The following is a 17,985-nucleotide window of genomic DNA, read 5'->3' as shown; positions in this document are numbered from 1 at the left end:
TAATTATTCTTACCCTGCTTTCTTATATTATTGTGTCAACTGCCCTTTTATTTACCCCATATCTGTAACTTTATGTACTTTAAAACTTGTTTATAAAAAGATAATCTGCAGATGTTCCTGAGCTCGACTGCAGGGTCGTTCATCACATGTGAGAGATAACAGTGATCATGAAACATAAACAATCGAGTGTGGTGGATAGCAAAACATTCATTCTTTATTGACTGGAAAAATACAGGGACCAAAAAAACAAAAGAAAAAAAACAACAAATGTGCAGTCAAAATGATCCCCAGACACCCATGATTAAAATCCCCAAAGCGACTTCATTTCATCTCAAAAAAATTACAGAGTTAATGTGCAGCAAGTAAAGCGCTATGTTAAGTCATGCCACGAAGCAGAGGAGGGCGGGTGAGAGGGGGGAGGCGGAGGGGTGAGGGCGGGTAAGTAAAGGAGGGGAAAGGCCAGCCATTTAGGAGGTACGGGGGCATCGTGAGTCAAAGCCACAACACAAGAGAAGCATCATCGTCATCATTAACCGAGTCTCTCAGATCGCATCAATGTCAATGTCGTCCTCTTCTTTTTCAGGCGTGTCTGGTTTCACAGTCTCCATTTTGAGCTCGCGGGCAGAGGACGAGTACACCACCTGAGGACAGACAACAGAAGTGATGAACAAAGACGACCGGCTTCACGTCGGCCTCGCTGCCCACAGAGGGCTGCGAACAGTTCAGCTGATGTCAGTGTCTCGATTAAAAGGCTGGAGGGATTTAATGTCCAGGTTTTATGTTCCGACACCAGACAAAACTACGATTTCCAAGACTGTTTCTCCTATAAAAACCCTTTATGCTATTTAACAATGAGAACTAAGTTTTCAAATATTTAAAAACACAAGCAGCTGCGGCGCAACTTCGCCTGAGGGGAAAAGAATAAGTCAAGCTGCGTTCGACTTCAAGTGTTATTTTTATTTGGATGCAGATGTCTGAAGGAACATTCTCAAAGTTGCACTCAAAGAACCTTTAACTCCCAAAAAATAAAGATCTGTATCTGTGACGAGAATGGTCTCATGAGGTTTAATGAAAAGTGGGCCGTCTGTTACCTCAACGTTCTCATCTTCCTCCTCCTCTTCTTCTTCGCTGCCCTCGCTCTCCTCCTCTGCCTCCTTCAGCCATTTGACAAAAGGAGCAGCCTTGGCATGGATCTCTTTGGCAAGTTCCTTAGAGACGTACTTCTTAGAAACCTGGTGGACGAAAACAAAGACCAGTTTGATACGGCTCCGATTAAATACAGATGATCGGGTTTCTTCCACACAGAAGTGGAGGTGATGCATATCTACTTAGTCCAACACACACACACACCTTCTCTGCCCAGGCAAATATGACGTCTTCCTCCAGCAGGTCCGCATCGTACAGGTCTTTGAGGATGATGGGAACGCGAGACAGCAGCTGGACTTGATGCAGCTTCACGACGCACTCAAAACCTCCCAACAGATACTTCTGGGCCTTCTTGTTGTTGTGGCAGAACTAAAAATCAGAATTAAGTCATGAGATGATATATAAAGAAGGTATAGGAGACGGTTATGAGGATGAGAACTACAGTGACGCATCGATCAACTCACCCGCAGGAAGTGGCGTTTGTACTTCTTGATCTGGTCGCGGATGTTCTCGTTGAAGAGCAGCTCGCTGAGGATGAGGGGGCCCATGGCCTTCACATCCAGACGCTCCGCCTCCGCCAAGATCTCCTTATCAGCTCCGTCGATGGTTCCACTCTCTTTCTTATGCTGGAAATGGAAAATGTTGTTACTTTTCACCATCAGCCAATATCAATACTAGAAGACGGAGCAAGCAAAACACAGATATTGGGAATAGAATCTCACTAAGAAGTCATACTTTCACAAAGTTGTAGAAGAGGTTGACCCTCTCTTCCAGGGGTTTCTCCAGGTCTTCACTGAGCGTGAGGTTCTTGGCGTGATCGCTGATCTCCTCCATTCGCCGCCTCTGCGCCTCCTCCGTAGTCTCCTCTGCCCAGTCCTCATCGTCGTCATCTCCGTCCTGCCCAACAGACACATTAACAGAGTGAGGTCAGACAAAATTAAAGGGTGGCGGTGATGAAAGGTTTTACAGCAGGCTCTTCCATACAGTGAACACTGTGGCTGTGGACTGCTGCAGTCTGTGCTGCTCCTTTATGTCGTTTCATTTTTATTATTACCACTTTGGAAGAAGCTTTCAGGCACAGCATCTCAAAATGTACCCACAGAGACAATAAATGATATTGTATGGTACCCGTTATTTACAAAGGTTTGGGCAAAAGCAAACTCTAAATGACCTCTGGACCCACGAGCTAAAGTGTTATCATTTATTGCTACTGCACAGGTTTGTTTTTGAAGAGTCCACAGTTAGAAATTTGCTGCAGCTTCCTGATGATGTGTGAGTAATCATAAGGCATCATCTTGCACTACAAGCCTTAAAGAGTACACCGACTTTTGGTTGATGAAGGCTTATCACCACATAGACTACAGAATCAGAAGCAGCTTTGGACTGTGTGATAGGGACTGATTTTTGACGTTGCCGATCTTTGTTTTTGCAGCGAGTTCACAGTCAGCTGCTCACACGGACGTTGAACTCAGCAAACACAAGAGAGTTTGACGTTTCTTAAAGTTCCAACAGTGAGCAAATAACAGCATGTGCCTGACTTACTATCAGGTTGTGTGAAACTCCACATCTGCTCATAGAACAGACAGAGAGCTGAATGATCCTGGACTGGGTAACGGGGGAAACTCACCACTGCCTGAGGAGCATCGAAGTTATCTTGGTTTCCAGCCTCTCCGCTGCCAGAGCCGTTCTCCTTGTCCTTCTTGCGGTTCTTCTTCTCCTTCTCTTTCTTTACAGATGCGGATCCACTATCGGTGCTCTCTGTTATTGGAGAAGAATAATAATTAAAAAAGGTGAAATCTGCACGAGTTCCTTTTATATCCAGAGGGAGCTGAACCTTTATTTCTGCTCGTCTAAAAATCTCACCTGGTGGGTTTTTGAGAATGAACGTGCAGAGTTTGTGTCTGGTGTCTAGCATGCCGCGGTATCCACAGGCCTTACAGGAATTGCCGATGGTTTGTTTCTTGGGATTGACATGCTGGAAGAAAGACAAACATGATCTTGTTGGACCCGAAGGCAAATTCAGTCTCGTCTTATAAACAAATAAGAGATATCCGCTTTACGATACAGTTAAGCAAACAAGTGCTCGTCACCTAATGAGACCTGTCAGTTATCATACTGGCTTGTTAAGCTTCCCTGGAGCTGTGTGACAAAGGCTGTGAAAGACTTACCAGATCAGTTTCAGGGTTGTCACACTCGGGACACAGCACAAATTTTCTGATGAACCCATCAAGCATGTCCTGCAACTTGTTCGCCTCGTGGGATCCGTTGACGATGTAACGGTCGTTTTTGGTATCAAACTGGGTCTGAGCACCGAGTTCACAACCAAAAAACTTGGTCGGGTCTGCGGAGAAGATCAGAAAACGCATCAGAGAACACATCGAAATCAAGGAACTGAATGCCTCCTGGTCGGCTCATTCTGAAACAGTAGTAATCATTGATTTTAATGAATGTCACCATCTTTAAATGTCAAAGATTGTTTTTTTTTTTTAATTCCTGGAGTTGCATTTTCCTTTCTGCATCATCACTGAGTTTTAAGAGTTTTCTTCCTTCGCAGATGTTGCCGTGTTACTTACATGTTGGAGGCCTGTTCAGTGCCTTTGCAACATCAACCATGTTGACAATGACCGTCTTGATTCCATTCCCTTTGCCTTCAACCTGGATGAGATGAAGACAGAACACAGACCATCAACACCCAAACCAAAATGTTATTACAACAGGAAGAAAGTCTACATAAATGATATCTCAGGCTACTTTGGTTTGCATCAATATGATGAAGCCATTCCCTCCACAACATTTAAGACAAGTCGAAAATGTACAATCTTAAAGACCCGCGCACATCGAGCCGTTACCTTGGCAATCAGACGGGGCATCTTGTAGCGGTAGAACTGGTCTGACACGCTGCGGTTGACGTTGACAGACATTTTGGCTGGATGTTAGCACTATCAGTAAGATAAAAGGATCTTGGTTGGGGATTTTTCGGGATCTTCTGTCTGGAAAAGAGGGGATGACATAAACGACTGCAAGCGTGCTCGGTCTCTGACATGAAAAACGCTGTGCCGCTGTGGCCGCAAGCTCCTTGCTTGAAGGCTAGATTTCCACCACACAGGTTCCGACGGCTGCGCAACAGCTCTGAAAGAGGAGAGGGACAAAGATCGATCAATATTTAATAAAGAAAATTATTGAACCGTCACCTCATATGTGTTCCAGACAACTTGACAGAATTGTGAATATCTTAACTAAATGTTTAGGTCACCAATTTTGAAATTGCAAACTGTGCACTGAATGCCAAATGTGGTTTCCCTGTGCCCGATAGATATGAAGTTATCTCAGTTGTCAACACCCAAAAGAAGGGCCGCTCTACTACTCAGCTCACTTTTATCAGGCATCGTCAACGTTTAAGAATTTATGTATGAAATAGCCAATTACATAAAGGCTTTTCTTTTTTTGCCAGAAAAAGTACCTTGAGTTTTTCTTTTTTGAGAAACATAGTTGTGTTGCAACACTTTTTAAGTCTGTACCGGATCTCAGGGAGAACATTTGATATATTTGCTACATTTTGATGATTTATCTTTTGACACTTTGTCACTGGTTTGTGCTTCTATTCTGGTACAAATGTAAATATTTATCAGCTGTCTTTGTGTTGTATGAGAGTTAACTTAATATTTGGGTTTTCAGAGTGTTGGTCTGACAAAATAAGCAATTTGAAGACCTCAATTATGTCTCTGACAGTTTGTAGACTAGATTCATCATAATGACAATGATTATAATTATTTATTTTGTACTTAAAGTGGTCTTGAACTCTTGATTGTTCACAATTCACACAACATAATGAAAATGACTGCTGTGGTGAACAATAATCAGCAATAGAAAGCCCAGAGACTTCCACATTGTCACCCCTTCTACAGAAATGTTTACGCATAAAAAGCTGCATTACCAGACAGATTATAAACATAAAAAGATTGTGTTAAAGCCTCTGCGCTCAGAAAATACAGCCGACAAAATCAAATCCATCAAATATCCATGTGATCACACAGGGAGCAGGCATTATAGATTAAACCCGCAGCAGAAAAATAAAACCCAGCCACTAAACTGGATGCTTTTGTGGCCATATACGTACAAAAATGTTTTTGTCAAAGCCCTTTGTTTTACATGAGGGCCTCTGGCTTTAGTCACATAAGGCCTTCTCTTGTTATTAGGTCAAAAACAGGAGGCCTAGCAGCTGCCAAATAACTCTCCCCCTGCTGACGGCTTTTATACCCACCAGCCAGTCGGTAGCAGCTATTTTCTCGGCCGTGTCCCTGTGATTCGACATGAAATGACTCACAGGTGGTTTGACAGTGTCCTGAGCTGAAGTGTATCAGAAGGGCAGAGGTCAAGTCTATTTCAGAAGGAGGCTAGCTAGCTTAGCTGACTGCTTGGTGCAGAGTGCGTCATACAGCCACTGCACACGAGTGAGGCGACTGGGAGACGCCATTTTGATTCAGATGCACAGAAAACACGTAATATTGCCCAACAGCGCTGACTACAGCCTTCGTAGCTTACATAAAAACAAATCTACGTGTCACACATAATCACCAAACAGTTCAGATAGATCAGAAATCGCCCCCAAATCTTACCGTTTTCGCAAAACAAAGACATAAACACAACGCTGATCGTCCAAGAGCCGCAGTGAACGGTGGTCGATAGCTGGTGCTGGTGTTGTATCGATTGCAGCAGGGTCCTTAATGATTTTTTCCTCTCAAAGATGCACAGTTAAACACCCTAAAGCGTCCAAACAGTGCAGGTGTCAGGTTCAGAGACAGAAAGGTGGCGTATCTGGAACGTCCTCGGGGTTTGGGGACCTTTGGGAGAGGGAGCGTATTGTTATTCATACAAACTGCGGACTAAAACGCTAACGTTAGCATCATCAGCTGTGACAGCAGTTACCGCTCACTGGGTGGGTGGCAATACTGTCACGTATGACCTAAAAGGCTCAAAGAGCTAACAAACAAAGCCACGACCACCCAACAACGCGTTACGACAAGTAATTAACGTTATGTAACCAAGTGAGCAGGTAACGGTCGCCAGCTAACTGAAGCTAAAGTTAACATTACACGTGTTTCATCACCAAATTCCTACAATTGTGAAAAATATCTAAAACATACGTTCATGAAAGTGTTGTCATCCTCAAACCGATAAGAGCTAATTCTACATCTAAATACAGGCTCGCCGTCAGTCATCTCCGTCGTATAAATAGTCACTCATTACGCTAGTAGTCCAGGAAATAGTCGGAGCCCAGATGCTACAGCGAAGCCAACTGACGTCCCGCAGCTAACGCAGTTACTAGCCAAAGCGCTGTCGACGCGGTTGGGGTGAAGATCATATGATTAGGTCGTATTCTTGCCGCTGGGTAGCTAGCTGAATTTTCTATGTGGAATTACGACCGTGGATGTGAAAGCCACGTCAGGATGAGTCGAGGGAAATGTGATGAAAATATTTCGCACCTTACCTCTCGAATGTTCTGCGAAATACTGCTACTCACGTCGCTTTTAGTGACGAACGTCAAGCTAACATATGCGGCTAGGCTAGCAACTTCCGACTGAAGCATGATTTGAAATTAAACGTCCGCTTGAGTCGTACTTGTTTGTGCGGTACATAACCCCTTTAAAATAGTAGAATTTTTGGGTTTCACGTAGCTTCTTTACACGGCTCTTTGACATGTGACTTATCTTCCAGAACAGATCGTAGCTATTAATTGAGTTTCCACCATTTTTCATAGATATATTAAGTTTCGCTTTCTTATTTTGAAAGGACAAACGGAAGTATTATATCTAGCTCGACGCATACGCTGATATTCTCTCTTCTCATTGGCTGACGTCGTGACGCCGTGCGTGCGTAGGCGCTTCCTCAACTTGACTAGCAGCAACAGCAAAATAGAAGATGGTGAGTATGAAATGGCGAAAAGGGCATAATTTAACACATTTACAGGCCAAGTTTCGAACACTATGCTTGCATGATGTTGTCTTTGATTAGCTGTCGACGTAAGGGGAGCGACATCTTGGTTTCAGCGCGTCGCCACGGTCTCAGTTTCAGGGTTTGTAGTGAAGCTTCATTCCGAGATGGAGCAACGATCACATGACAGCTGAACAGTTTAGTCCCCTAAAATTCAACTCAACAAGCTGCATGAACCCCTTAAGTCACTCTTTTCATTTGCAAGGTGGTCTTTTGGTTTCTCATGTTTGTTCACCTGCCATTCTTGTTGTCTGTTTGATTGATAGCACGACATTTTTTGTACTTTTGTAAACTGCTAACCAGCTAGCTAGCTGGGCTAACAGGCTAACAGCTACTTTATCTGTGACACCCTTCCTGTGTAGCGTTAATGATGTTTATCACACAGTTATTAACCCCAACTGTAACTTTAAATGTTAGCTGAGGTTAGCCAACACATTAGACTAAACTCTACATCAGGTCTACAACTACACGTTATTCACTAATGTATTCATTCACCCTCTCTGTGTCCTTCTTCCTCAAAATTTGCATATGTAGTGCAGGAGTTCGGAGCAAGCTATATGCAAAAACTTCAGGTTTAGTTGTACTTTAACTCTTTGTATTTTGTTGATTATATCTAAACTCCAGTCAGCACTTTTATTTGCTTCACCACATGATTTTGCTCACACAAATTCTGTATGTGCTTCATTATTATCATTAACCATCAGTCATTAACAACCGATTAAACCCCATTGTCATTTAACTTTTCTTTTTGTTTTTGAATTATTAATATCTGTCTACTTAATCCATTCACTTTTTAATTTCTAATTTCAGTTTTCCCTTCTTGTCCCACCTCTTTCTTGTCTTTTTGTTTTCGTTGATCATGGCTCATGCCGTTCTCTCCATGCACACCTTTCTCCCTATCTCACCCACTCTGCTCCTCTCCAATCTACCAGGCTGGTCACCGGGTAAGTGCCCTCGCTCTGTGTTGGATCCCTGTTTTCTGCTCGCTCTTCTGCCTGCCACACTAACATGGGATTGGGATTACGCAGCTGCGTGGAGGTCTGCTGTTTCTGCGTTTCAGAGCAACTAGCTGCAGCTGGTTCAGTGATCTGGTGCCCGACAGGCTACGATGCTCTCTGCTGTTGTCGTAAAACAGAAATTATTTTTGACCTGTCTCCCCAAAACAGTCTAGGACAAGTTTATAAATCTACAATGACTCAGGCAGGTTTTAAGATCACGTTCCGAGGGTGTTTCAAAATGTAAAGTAATCCCTTTTTTGGGAATCTGTACTAGTGACTCACCTATTTCTGAATAGGAAGGCATTGTGAAAGGAGGCTTTTCACTTAAGACATGATGAGCTGTCCCTGTTGGCCAAAAGTTTAGAAATTCTTTGGTGAGGAAATCAGATCCTGACCAAGTTTTCTGCTTTTTATTTTCGCGAATGAACATTTTGATGCAGTAACAATAAATATAAAGATTGAAGCGCTACCTGGACTCTTAGGGAGGACATTGAGTCACTCTAAACTACTTAAAAACAGACCAATGTTTTTACAGTGCATGTGTGTTAAGTCACAAAAATATTCCTATAACTTCACACATTTAACTTTTATTTATCATTCACAGTTTGTGTTTTATCAGCTGAACTAATGCAAGCTGCAGGAAAGAACCTTAAAATGTTGGTCGTATCGTAAAGCTACGACAATTAACGTTTACAGCATCTCTCTGCTGTCTGAAGAAGTTTATAAAGATACTTCTGGGTTTCATGTTTTGTATGAACCTTCATCTTTGTTGGTGTTTGATTACTATCGACTCAATGTGTTGTGTGAAAACATATTTATCTTGCTCCTATGTCCTAAATCAGTTTATTGAGTGTCTGAAATCATCTGAGCTGATCCAATTAATATTTTTTCACCGTGGGCTGTTTGGATTATATAAGAAAGAGTAACATTCACTCAGTTTGAATTCAGACACTTAATACACTCAGCTTGTTACTCACAAACACTGCTTATTTACAAGTTGGAGCTTCATGAAAGAAGCCTGTTTATTCGCTGTACTGAATTAATGTGGAGGAGGTTGTTGTTCGGGTGCAATAACATAAAACTTGACAGTGTTTTAAACAAGATACAAGACAATTTAACATTAACATGTAACGGTGTCACGATTCTCCAACTACATGATTCAATTAATGTCAACTTTTTTTTTTTTCCAGCAATGCAACTATACCATTGTTAGACTACCGAGTCTTAATTTGATTGAATGATTAATTCCTTACAAATAGAGCTAATCAAGTTATCTGGAGGGAATTATAATTTTTTTTTACATATTGTTTTTTTCTAATATCGTGCAGCTCTACATGCAGTTCAGTTTCTGAAATCTTTCTGGAGAAAACCCTCTTTCTCAAACAAATCCATAAAGGATAGCTAAAAAAGAAAATAAACCCAACAGCTGAGATGCTGTTTGAGTTTCCTCTGGTACCAATCAGTCGATTGTCTTCCTGCACACAGGAGAAGTATCTTTCCATTTAGAATTGAAATCGTGACACCCCTAATGAAAACTAACTGAGGAGAACAGTAGTTCTGGTGGACTCCTGCAGGGTTCTGTCTTCGGCCCGCTTCCCTTTTCAGTGTTCAGAAGCTACATCACAGTCTAACTCTCTCAAGGCTCACTGAAGTCAGACTAACGTGTCTCTGTCTGTGTGTATGTGCGATGCCATCAGTTGGTCCTGGTGTTAGGTGACCTGCACATCCCCCACCGGTGCAACACTCTGCCAGCCAAGTTCAAGAAGCTGCTGGTCCCGGGGAAGATCCAGCACATCCTCTGCACGGGCAACCTCTGCACCAAGGAGAGCTATGACTACCTGAAGACTCTCGCTGGAGACGTCCACATAGTCCGAGGAGACTTCGACGAGGTCTGCGTGTGTTCGATGAAAGAATCTAGAGCCTTGATAAACACATTTAGAAAAAGAGAAACCTTGAATTAGAGTAAGGGATTCATTAATTCAGTGACATCGACCGTGCTGTCAGTGTGGCTGCAAAAATTAGCTTTTAGCTTCTTGTTCAGTACTTATTTAACTGTGTTGGGGTGCGACATTGTTCGTCAAAGTCCACAGGATTTCTAATAAGAGGCTTTGAATTAAGCACATAATTTATGTGGCTGAATATTTAATTGCAAGGAAGAAGGAAATGGCTGTCTGGCTGCTACTGAAGACTAATTGCAGTGTAGTGAAACTGTAATTGCTCCCTTCTTGCAAATTGAGTTTCACCTGCCCGGTTCTCAATTTTTAGTAACAGCCAAAAGAACGGACATCCTTTTAATATGATTATAACAGCTGATGTCACTGCTTGATGTTCTTATGTTTCCCCTCAGAACCTGAACTACCCGGAGCAGAAGGTGGTCACAGTGGGCCAGTTTAAGATCGGCCTCATCCACGGCCACCAGGTGATCCCCTGGGGCGACATGGCCAGCCTGGCGCTGCTCCAGAGACAGCTGGATGTCGACATCCTCATCTCCGGGCACACGCACAAGTTCGAGGCGTTCGAGAACGAGAACAAGTTCTACATCAACCCCGGCTCGGCCACAGGAGCCTACACCGCACTGGAAAGGTACTGATGAAACCCAGACAGGCCTTTAAAGTTAAGAACTCATTAACGTCATCTGTAGTCCAGATCCAAACTGAGCAGTGATGTCAGATTGCTGATTCCAGCCTCTTCACTGTTTCCTGTATTTACTAGACATTTGAAGTTCAACATTTTCACCATTTTCTAAAAAGAACTCAGCAATTAATTGAGAAAATATCCAACAGATTAATCAACTATGAAAATATTTTTTAGCTGCGGCCCTTGTTTAAAGTAACTGCCTCCTGCAAAGTGCGACAAAAACACATTTCTCTCTCATCATCCATGCTGGTACTTTTGATTCATGTGCTGAGTCAGATATCTGTTTCTGTTTCATCAGCACGGCGGATGTAGCTGATATTTCATTGATGCTGCTGACGGCATTAAAAACAACATTCCACAAATTCAGCAGCACATGAATTGATTTCCTGTAAAGAGATATTTCTATAATGTGGATTTCTTTACATTGAGATGTTCACAGCAGGCGATGATCTCCAGCGTACAGGTGTAACAGTAGAACCAGACCGACTGTCATCACGAGCAGGAAGTAAAACCCTCAACCTAAAACACATCTGTCTTCTCTCCTTACAGCAACATCATCCCCTCTTTTGTATTAATGGACATCCAGGCGTCTACGGTGGTGACATACGTTTATCAGCTGATCGGCGACGACGTCAAAGTCGAGAGAATCGAGTACAAGAAGTCTTAGAGGAGGAGGAGGAGGAGGAAGAACAGTTAACGTGGCTCAGTGTCTCATTTCATTCCTTTCCACCAGGGGGCAGCAGCAGCTTCTCCCCTGCAGTCACCACAATGTTGATGCTGTAACAAACTGTTCAGTAACTTAACTCTAAAAAAGACCTATGTATTATATTGTTTATATGTCATCAGCATTTGCTTGTATCCAAGCTGTCATTGGGTTTCTGTAGAGAATGCAATAATGTCACATGTATTTGTTATCAGAAGAAATATTTGGTGCCATTTTCCTTCTTTTTTTTTTTTTGGTTTTTGTTATTTTCGCCCTCGTCATGTCCTGAACATGTAACCAACAGGCCTGTAGCTTCATGTAGTCGGCCTTTTTTTCATTCATTTCTTCCCAACAATAAAGATCTAATTTCACTCCAGCAGTTGTTTTGTCTTTGATAGCAACAAAAACAAGATTTGACGAGGCAAACCGCTGATTTATCTCCCAGCTCAGCATCGACGTTGGTGAATCTGAAGTAGAGCTGCAACGATTAAGTGTTTACAACTATTTCGGTTATCAATAACACGGCTTGAGTCATTTTATAAGAAAAAAAAGGTATATATTTTCTGATTCCAGCTTCTTAAATGAGAATATTTTCAGGTTTCTTTCCTCCGCTGACAGTAAACTGAATATCTGGGTTGCAGAGAAAAAGAGACATTTGAGGACGTCGTCTTGAGGTTAATTATGGAAACACTGATCAACGTAAACTCTATTTATATAGCACTTTTAAAACAAACAAAAGCAGGAAACTCTGGAAAACAGTATTACAGAATGAACACTCAACAGTCGAGCCCCCTGATCCTTTCTACAGGGCTATTCTGCATTATTTAAGTCCATATTCTAATATTTGTCTATTTTTTTCCCTGGTGTTGTAGAGAAGTCTTTAAAACATAATTTAGACCTTCATATTAGTAAATAAAGTATGTTTTAGCAGCCAAATAAATGTCAAAAATGTGTAATGTGATTGTTTGGTCAGAAAGTGTGTAAGAATCGTCCTGAATGTGACTAAATACAGTACATGAGAAATGATCAGAAATAAATACAAAACAATTTTAGAGAACTTTATATTACACATTTATCAGTATTAGTCAACAATTACATTCCCGGCATTGTAAAGAAGTGTTTGAAACATCATTTATATTTCATGTTGGGAGATAACATTTGTTTAAAGGTCAATGACTGAAGGAAACCTTTCAGAAGTTGAGCTCATGCTTTTCCTCTGAGATAAGAACTGAACACGTGATTTCTTTGAAATGAAATGAACAAAAACTCTCCTCTTGCTGCCACTGGAGGGCGCTAAAGTGTACAACACATGGTGAAGTGTAAACAGAGAAGACTTCTTTATTTAGATCCCCTATTTGACAGATGACGACAGGTTTGTAAGTCTGACCTGCAGCTATGAAGGTGAAGAGAGAGGGGAAGGTGAAGAGAGAGGGGAAGGAAACCTCTTCGATATTGTTCTCAGGTTTCATAAAAATGAGAGTGTGAAATGTCATAAATCTGAGAGGACGTCGTCATCCCACTCTCCTACAGAGAGCGAGCTCAGGCAGTCACTCAGAGAGTCGGTCAGTCCTTCCTCCTCCTCCAACACTCCTGGAAACAGAAACACAAATATGAAACTAAAACATGACATGACTGCTACAATAACATATTTATTCTCGATCTAAGTACTTACTTCTTGGACTTTTCCTTCTCACTGCTGGTGATGTTGTTGTAGATTTCTTCATCGATCTTTGTTTGGTTGCTGATGTGTTGGAAATCCTGCAAAGTGGATCATTAAAGTTGGTTAAGAGTTCTGTTTCATCTTTCTTTCCAAGGAGAGATGTCAGTAAACAAAATTTAAACATGTTCTCCTTCTCCTATAATATCTGTTAAACTCTGAGTCCCACCTGGTTTGTCTGTTGGGGATTTTGGGAAGAAATGATTTCCCAGGATTCTTTGCTCTGGTGTTTATCTTCATGTTTTTCACACGAGAAGAAACCTCAGATCGATGTTTCTCCCCCTCATTAGTCTCTGGTAAGGAAGTCCCGACAGCGTCGTCTCCTTCAGGGTTGCGGCCTCCAAACAGAACCAAAACCAAACACATGTTAAAACTTAGCACCCAGTGTTCAGTGTTACAGGAAGTGAGACAACATTCCTGGATTGTCCCTTTATCTGGATCCGCACCAGAAGTTAACTGGGTCTATTCTGGGCTGAGACCCGTCATCAGTCCACGTTTTGTGGAGATCTGTTCAGTAGTTTTTGTGTAATCCTTCTGACAAACCAACAAACCAACTACAACAGAGGCACGCAGGTGAAAACACATTTAGGGACAAATGTTTTTCCTCACCTGTGCGGACACACCTGTGCAGCACGTTCATGTAGTGTTGTGTGATGAGGTTTCGGACGTGTGTGGTGCTGGAAGAAGCTGCAATGGTGTACAGAAACTCCTTCTGAGCCGGCGTCAGAGCTGAGTGCTGCAGGACAGACGGAGGTCAGGTTTCATTTTACTCTCACACACTGACACAGCTGCTTCTCTTACTCTGACTCACGCTGATGTATCGTGCTCTACTACTGTTTCATTAGAAAGAAAAGCACAGTGATCAGAGGTTCTACCTTCAGGAATGGGGCTCCCTGTCATGGTTTTGGGGATTGTTATGGTCGTCACGTGTTGGAGTTCTGGTTCAGATCTCACAGCTGCTGGTCTGCTGGTTTTCAAACCATTGTTGGAGTTCATGCTGGCATCTTTTAATACTGTTAGACAGACAGACATGGGCAGATTTGTGCCTCAGTGGCCAGTTGACAGTGCTGGGAGGCTGAAGGCTGTGGCTCAGGTAGAGCCAGCGTCTTGTTATCAGAAGGTTCAGTTCCTCTGGTCTGCATGTCAAAGTGTCTTTGGGCAAGATGCTGAACCCCTAACTGCTCCTGATGTGCTGGTTGGCACCTTGCATGGCAGCCACCACCATCAATAGGGGTGGGCAAAAATATCGATACGGCAATATATCGCGATACTTTGCCGCCCAATACAATATCAATTTTTCAACTCCAAATATCGATTTAAAAAAAAAATGTTTAGACGTGTTGTGAATGCAGTACGACTTCTGTACCTCCACTCCAGTAGGTGGCGCCGAAGATCGACTCTGCTGTGCGGCTCTGCAATTTAAAGTTGACTTTTGGGAGCACTTTGGCTTCAAAGTTAAGAGAGATAGCAAGAACAACAAGCTGGACAAAGAGAATATTACTGGCCGGAAATTTCATGGGAATTAATAAAATGGAGAGGCTGTTTTGAATGAAATAGTTTTGACTCAATTTGTCCTATGATCAATATCATCTGATGTACAGATACAGGTACTTGTGTTTTCATCTTTATTTATATCGCAATATCGTGATATCGTGATACGTATCGTATCGTGACCAAAGTATCGTGATACGTATCGTATCATGAGGTTCTTGCCAATACCCACCCCTAACCATCAATGTAGGAATTTACGTAAGAATAACTGTATGTTGCTTTGGACAAAATCGTCTGCTAAATGCCCTACAATGATCAATATGGATCAGTTGTTACAATACAATATTCTACTCCTAAACTCTGAGAACGAGGAACATCCCAGAGAGCTCCAGGTGTCGATCAAATCTAATCAGGCATCTGTGCCAATATAGACGTGCTGGAACAAGTCAGATCCATGAGTGAAATAATTTGGATAGTTTTTATTCTTTGTACAAGAGAGTGGGTGTAATTGTTTAATTGTCTGTTTGGGAGAAGTTCCAGAAATATTAGAAAATCCAAGAAGCCGCTTGTTTGAAGCATACGTGACCTTTATGTATATATGACACTACGGGTGTTTCCATTGACCTGTTTTTGACCTGTCTATTAAAAAGAAATAATCTGATATTGAAACTTGAAAAAAAGGAAACATGCATAGTTGAGGTGGAAAAATGTTGGTGTCAGCAGAATGAAATAGTGGAATTTACTTTCAAAATGAAAAAGATTCACTTCACGTCTTTGTAGCGTCACTTAACCAGCAACGGACAAAAAGGCCCAACTACCATCACCGTGACTCTGAAACGACCTCAGCTGCAGAACTGGCAATGTTATGTAGCTAGTGTTGCATTAAACCTGCATGTTAAACATTTTACTTATTTGGAGAAATTCTGCAATCACGGGCAATGATTGGACGCTTTATAAGAAGATTTTTAAGAGGAAAAGGTAAGAATAAAACAACCTGTTTATAATACAGCATCATCCAGATTGTTGAAGCTATCAGCAAGATTAATGATTGTCAGATGTTAATGCTGATCATACTGTGTTAAATGGAGTAGATGTCGTTCACTGCTATAAATTATTTGTTATCCTTGTTCTTTTTGTCTGTTTTTCCAAATTAGTGATAGACATTATCTAAATTAATTTCAATTTTAACATTTTTGGCAAACCAAAGCATAGTGTGGGCAAATGTTACAGACACATGACGTTTCCAAATTAAGAAGTGAAATTTGACCTGTAATATTTGCTGTAATCTGGCACACGTGAGCTACAACTGCAGACGTGTCTGTGGATTAGTTAAAGAGTCAAACCAAAGAGCTTCTAATTAGAAAACAGCACGAGGGAGCTTTCTTCCTGTAACTTGTCCGGCGTGACCCGGGTCGGGTTCAGGTGTCCGATTCTTTTCCACTGATATCCTCACTCTGCTGCGTCCCCGATACAAAACCTGGTACTCACGTTTCAAAGCAGACACGATACTAGACATGTTTTGTTTATTTAACAAGGAGATAGTGCATGCACGTCTGAAATCTGAACCGAGGAGAGACAGAGAAATAGATGGAATACAGTGGATACAATATTCTGAATAAAAAGCTGAGACATTATTTATCTTCCCTCTTATTTCTGTTTGCAGCTGACTTATTTATTTTGAATGAAAACTGTCTTAAACTCACCATCTTTGGACTTCCTGTTGCTTCTGCAACAGAAAGAGAAACATAAAAGTTTACACAAACTCACAGGTGAAAAAATAGAATTAGGGGTAATTTTAAAAGAGTACTTTACCTCGGCAGAGCCTCGTCCTGATAGAGCCTGTGGATCGTCTGACTCTCTGCAAATTTCACTTGTTTTTTCATGTTGGGAACACGACTCAGGCAGGTTTCCTCTAAGACACATCCGTCCACACTGAGGTCGGTCCAGGTAATTAAAGTAAACAGGTGTGATCTCACTGAGGACACTGAGGACCAGTGGGTGTGTCCTCTCACATGAAGCTCCAGCTCATTTACTGAAACAAGAGAACGCACCAACAAGGATAAACTGTTAATCCTGGTTAAATCATGGTTTAAGTTTGAACTCTGTTGCATCAAACCTTGGAACAAAAACAATTAAATCTGAACTGCTCTCTAGTTTTGACTCTAAACCTAGAATATTTCTAATTCTGTTGCACCAAAACTTTAAACTCCAATCCAAACTGTGATCCAGGGTTAACTTAACACTTGCAGTCGAGGTAGTTTAAGATGATATAACAACTTCGCTCTGTGGGCGTGATTCAATGAGATGAAAGAGATGAAACGAAAGTACATTGCTACTATTATCATAAATCCACCTTCATAAAAGGCATCACAGATCGACTAGTTCACAGACTGACACAGCACAGAGAAGGAAGGTGCAAACACAAACTGAGAATGAAAAGATTTTCAAAAAGAACTACGAAGAATAACAACCAACAAGATGGTGAGAGCATGTTTTGTTGTGCACTTCACATAGTTTACATGCACCCGCCTCTTTTTATTTAGACTGTTGTTATTATATTTGTGTACAGTAACGAACGTCTGGATTTCTTCTCTGAAAGACGCCTCTTCAAAACACTGAGCTCTGCATGCTAAAACAGCCAAAACACAAAAGCTAAGAATGTTTTATTATGCATACTGTCTGTATATGAATATGTATTGAAAGCAGGAGCAAGTAAATTAAAAATATGACTGAAATAAAAGTCTACAGCTGTGCCAGCAGCTTGTGAGAATTACTTATAGGTTGACAGCTCTGATAGCTCTGACCTGTCGAGGCGTGATCATAAGACCTCCGGGGATGTCCTGTGGTGTCTGGCACCAGGATTTTCATACTGGATCCTTGGACCTGAATGTTGGAGGGTGAGGCCTCCATAGACTCGCTCTGTCACATTCCACGGATCCCTTTTTTCCATCAGAGGGACCACGCCTCCCTTTGGCTAAAGCTGTGATGCAATCTGATCGAAAACAGCTGGCAGCGACATGCCTAAGTCCTTGTGTAACATTCTTCAGATCAAAAGTGTAACGATATTTAATTTATGATTATATTTGTGGTTGTGGTTGTGGTTACTCTGAAAGTAGACCGGCCACCTACGGCCGCGTTTGTGGTCACAAAACCCAATGTTGTTAACGAGACCTCAGGACATCTACAGTGATGGAAACACGACAGCTGGCATCTTTAATTCTGAGTTAACTTGCAAAGTAGGTACTTTCTATAGTCAGCCAGTGCCAAGCAAATTCATTTCATCTAAAAACTAAAAGCTTGAA

General features: G+C 41.7%; 2 protein-coding genes across 5 annotated transcripts; one reads left to right on the top strand and one right to left on the bottom strand.

The window, feature by feature from the left end:
• Nucleotides 1–187: 187 nt before the first annotated feature.
• eif5 (eukaryotic translation initiation factor 5) lies at nucleotides 188–6,782 on the bottom strand. Of its 3 annotated transcripts, none has more exons than XM_030443473.1 (12): nucleotides 6,635–6,782; nucleotides 5,763–5,987; nucleotides 3,996–4,275; nucleotides 3,720–3,801; nucleotides 3,315–3,487; nucleotides 3,010–3,121; nucleotides 2,774–2,904; nucleotides 1,882–2,043; nucleotides 1,611–1,772; nucleotides 1,351–1,515; nucleotides 1,092–1,232; nucleotides 188–641 (listed from the first exon to the last, which is right to left on the bottom strand). In XM_030443473.1, exons 3-12 carry the CDS (start codon nucleotides 4,065–4,067, stop codon nucleotides 543–545), a joined length of 1,299 nt encoding a protein of 432 aa, XP_030299333.1. In that variant the 5' UTR covers nucleotides 4,068–4,275; nucleotides 5,763–5,987; nucleotides 6,635–6,782; the 3' UTR covers nucleotides 188–542. The 3 variants fall into 3 exon arrangements, with proteins under 3 accessions (XP_030299333.1, XP_030299335.1, XP_030299334.1); XM_030443475.1 differs by having other exon boundaries at nucleotides 6,630–6,768; XM_030443474.1 differs by lacking the exon at nucleotides 6,635–6,782 and adding an exon at nucleotides 6,291–6,617.
• A 136-nt stretch (nucleotides 6,783–6,918) lies between these two features.
• vps29 (VPS29 retromer complex component) lies at nucleotides 6,919–11,851 on the top strand. 2 transcript variants are annotated; one of them, XM_030443480.1, is made up of 5 exons: nucleotides 6,935–7,068; nucleotides 8,070–8,081; nucleotides 9,833–10,024; nucleotides 10,483–10,718; nucleotides 11,322–11,851. In XM_030443480.1, the coding sequence occupies exons 1-5, from the start codon at nucleotides 7,066–7,068 to the stop codon at nucleotides 11,437–11,439; spliced, it is 561 nt and encodes a 186-aa protein (XP_030299340.1). In that variant the 5' UTR covers nucleotides 6,935–7,065; the 3' UTR covers nucleotides 11,440–11,851. The 2 variants fall into 2 exon arrangements, with proteins under 2 accessions (XP_030299341.1, XP_030299340.1); XM_030443481.1 differs by lacking the exon at nucleotides 8,070–8,081 and having other exon boundaries at nucleotides 6,919–7,068.
• The last annotated feature ends 6,134 nt before the right edge of the window (nucleotides 11,852–17,985 follow it).

Source organism: Sparus aurata, chromosome 16 (assembly GCF_900880675.1).
Source record: "Sparus aurata chromosome 16, fSpaAur1.1, whole genome shotgun sequence".
NCBI classification, from domain to species: domain Eukaryota; kingdom Metazoa; phylum Chordata; class Actinopteri; order Spariformes; family Sparidae; genus Sparus; species Sparus aurata.
The sequence above is the reverse complement of the archived record's forward strand: the minus strand, read 5'-3'. Positions and strand labels throughout refer to the sequence as shown.

Coding starts and splice junctions, on each gene's coding strand:
- eif5 (XM_030443473.1), bottom strand. CDS start 4,067: ATGTCTGTCAACGTCAACCGCAGCGTGTCAGACCAGTTCTACCGCTAC. Junction 3,122..3,314: donor ACAACCCTGAAACTGATCTG/GTAAGTCTTTCA, acceptor TCTTTCTTCCAG/CATGTCAATCCCAAGAAACA. Junction 642..1,091: donor AGGAAGATGAGAACGTTGAG/GTAACAGACGGC, acceptor GTCTGTCCTCAG/GTGGTGTACTCGTCCTCTGC.
- vps29 (XM_030443480.1), top strand. Junction 10,025..10,482: donor TCCGAGGAGACTTCGACGAG/GTCTGCGTGTGT, acceptor GTTTCCCCTCAG/AACCTGAACTACCCGGAGCA. Junction 10,719..11,321: donor GCCTACACCGCACTGGAAAG/GTACTGATGAAA, acceptor CTCTCCTTACAG/CAACATCATCCCCTCTTTTG.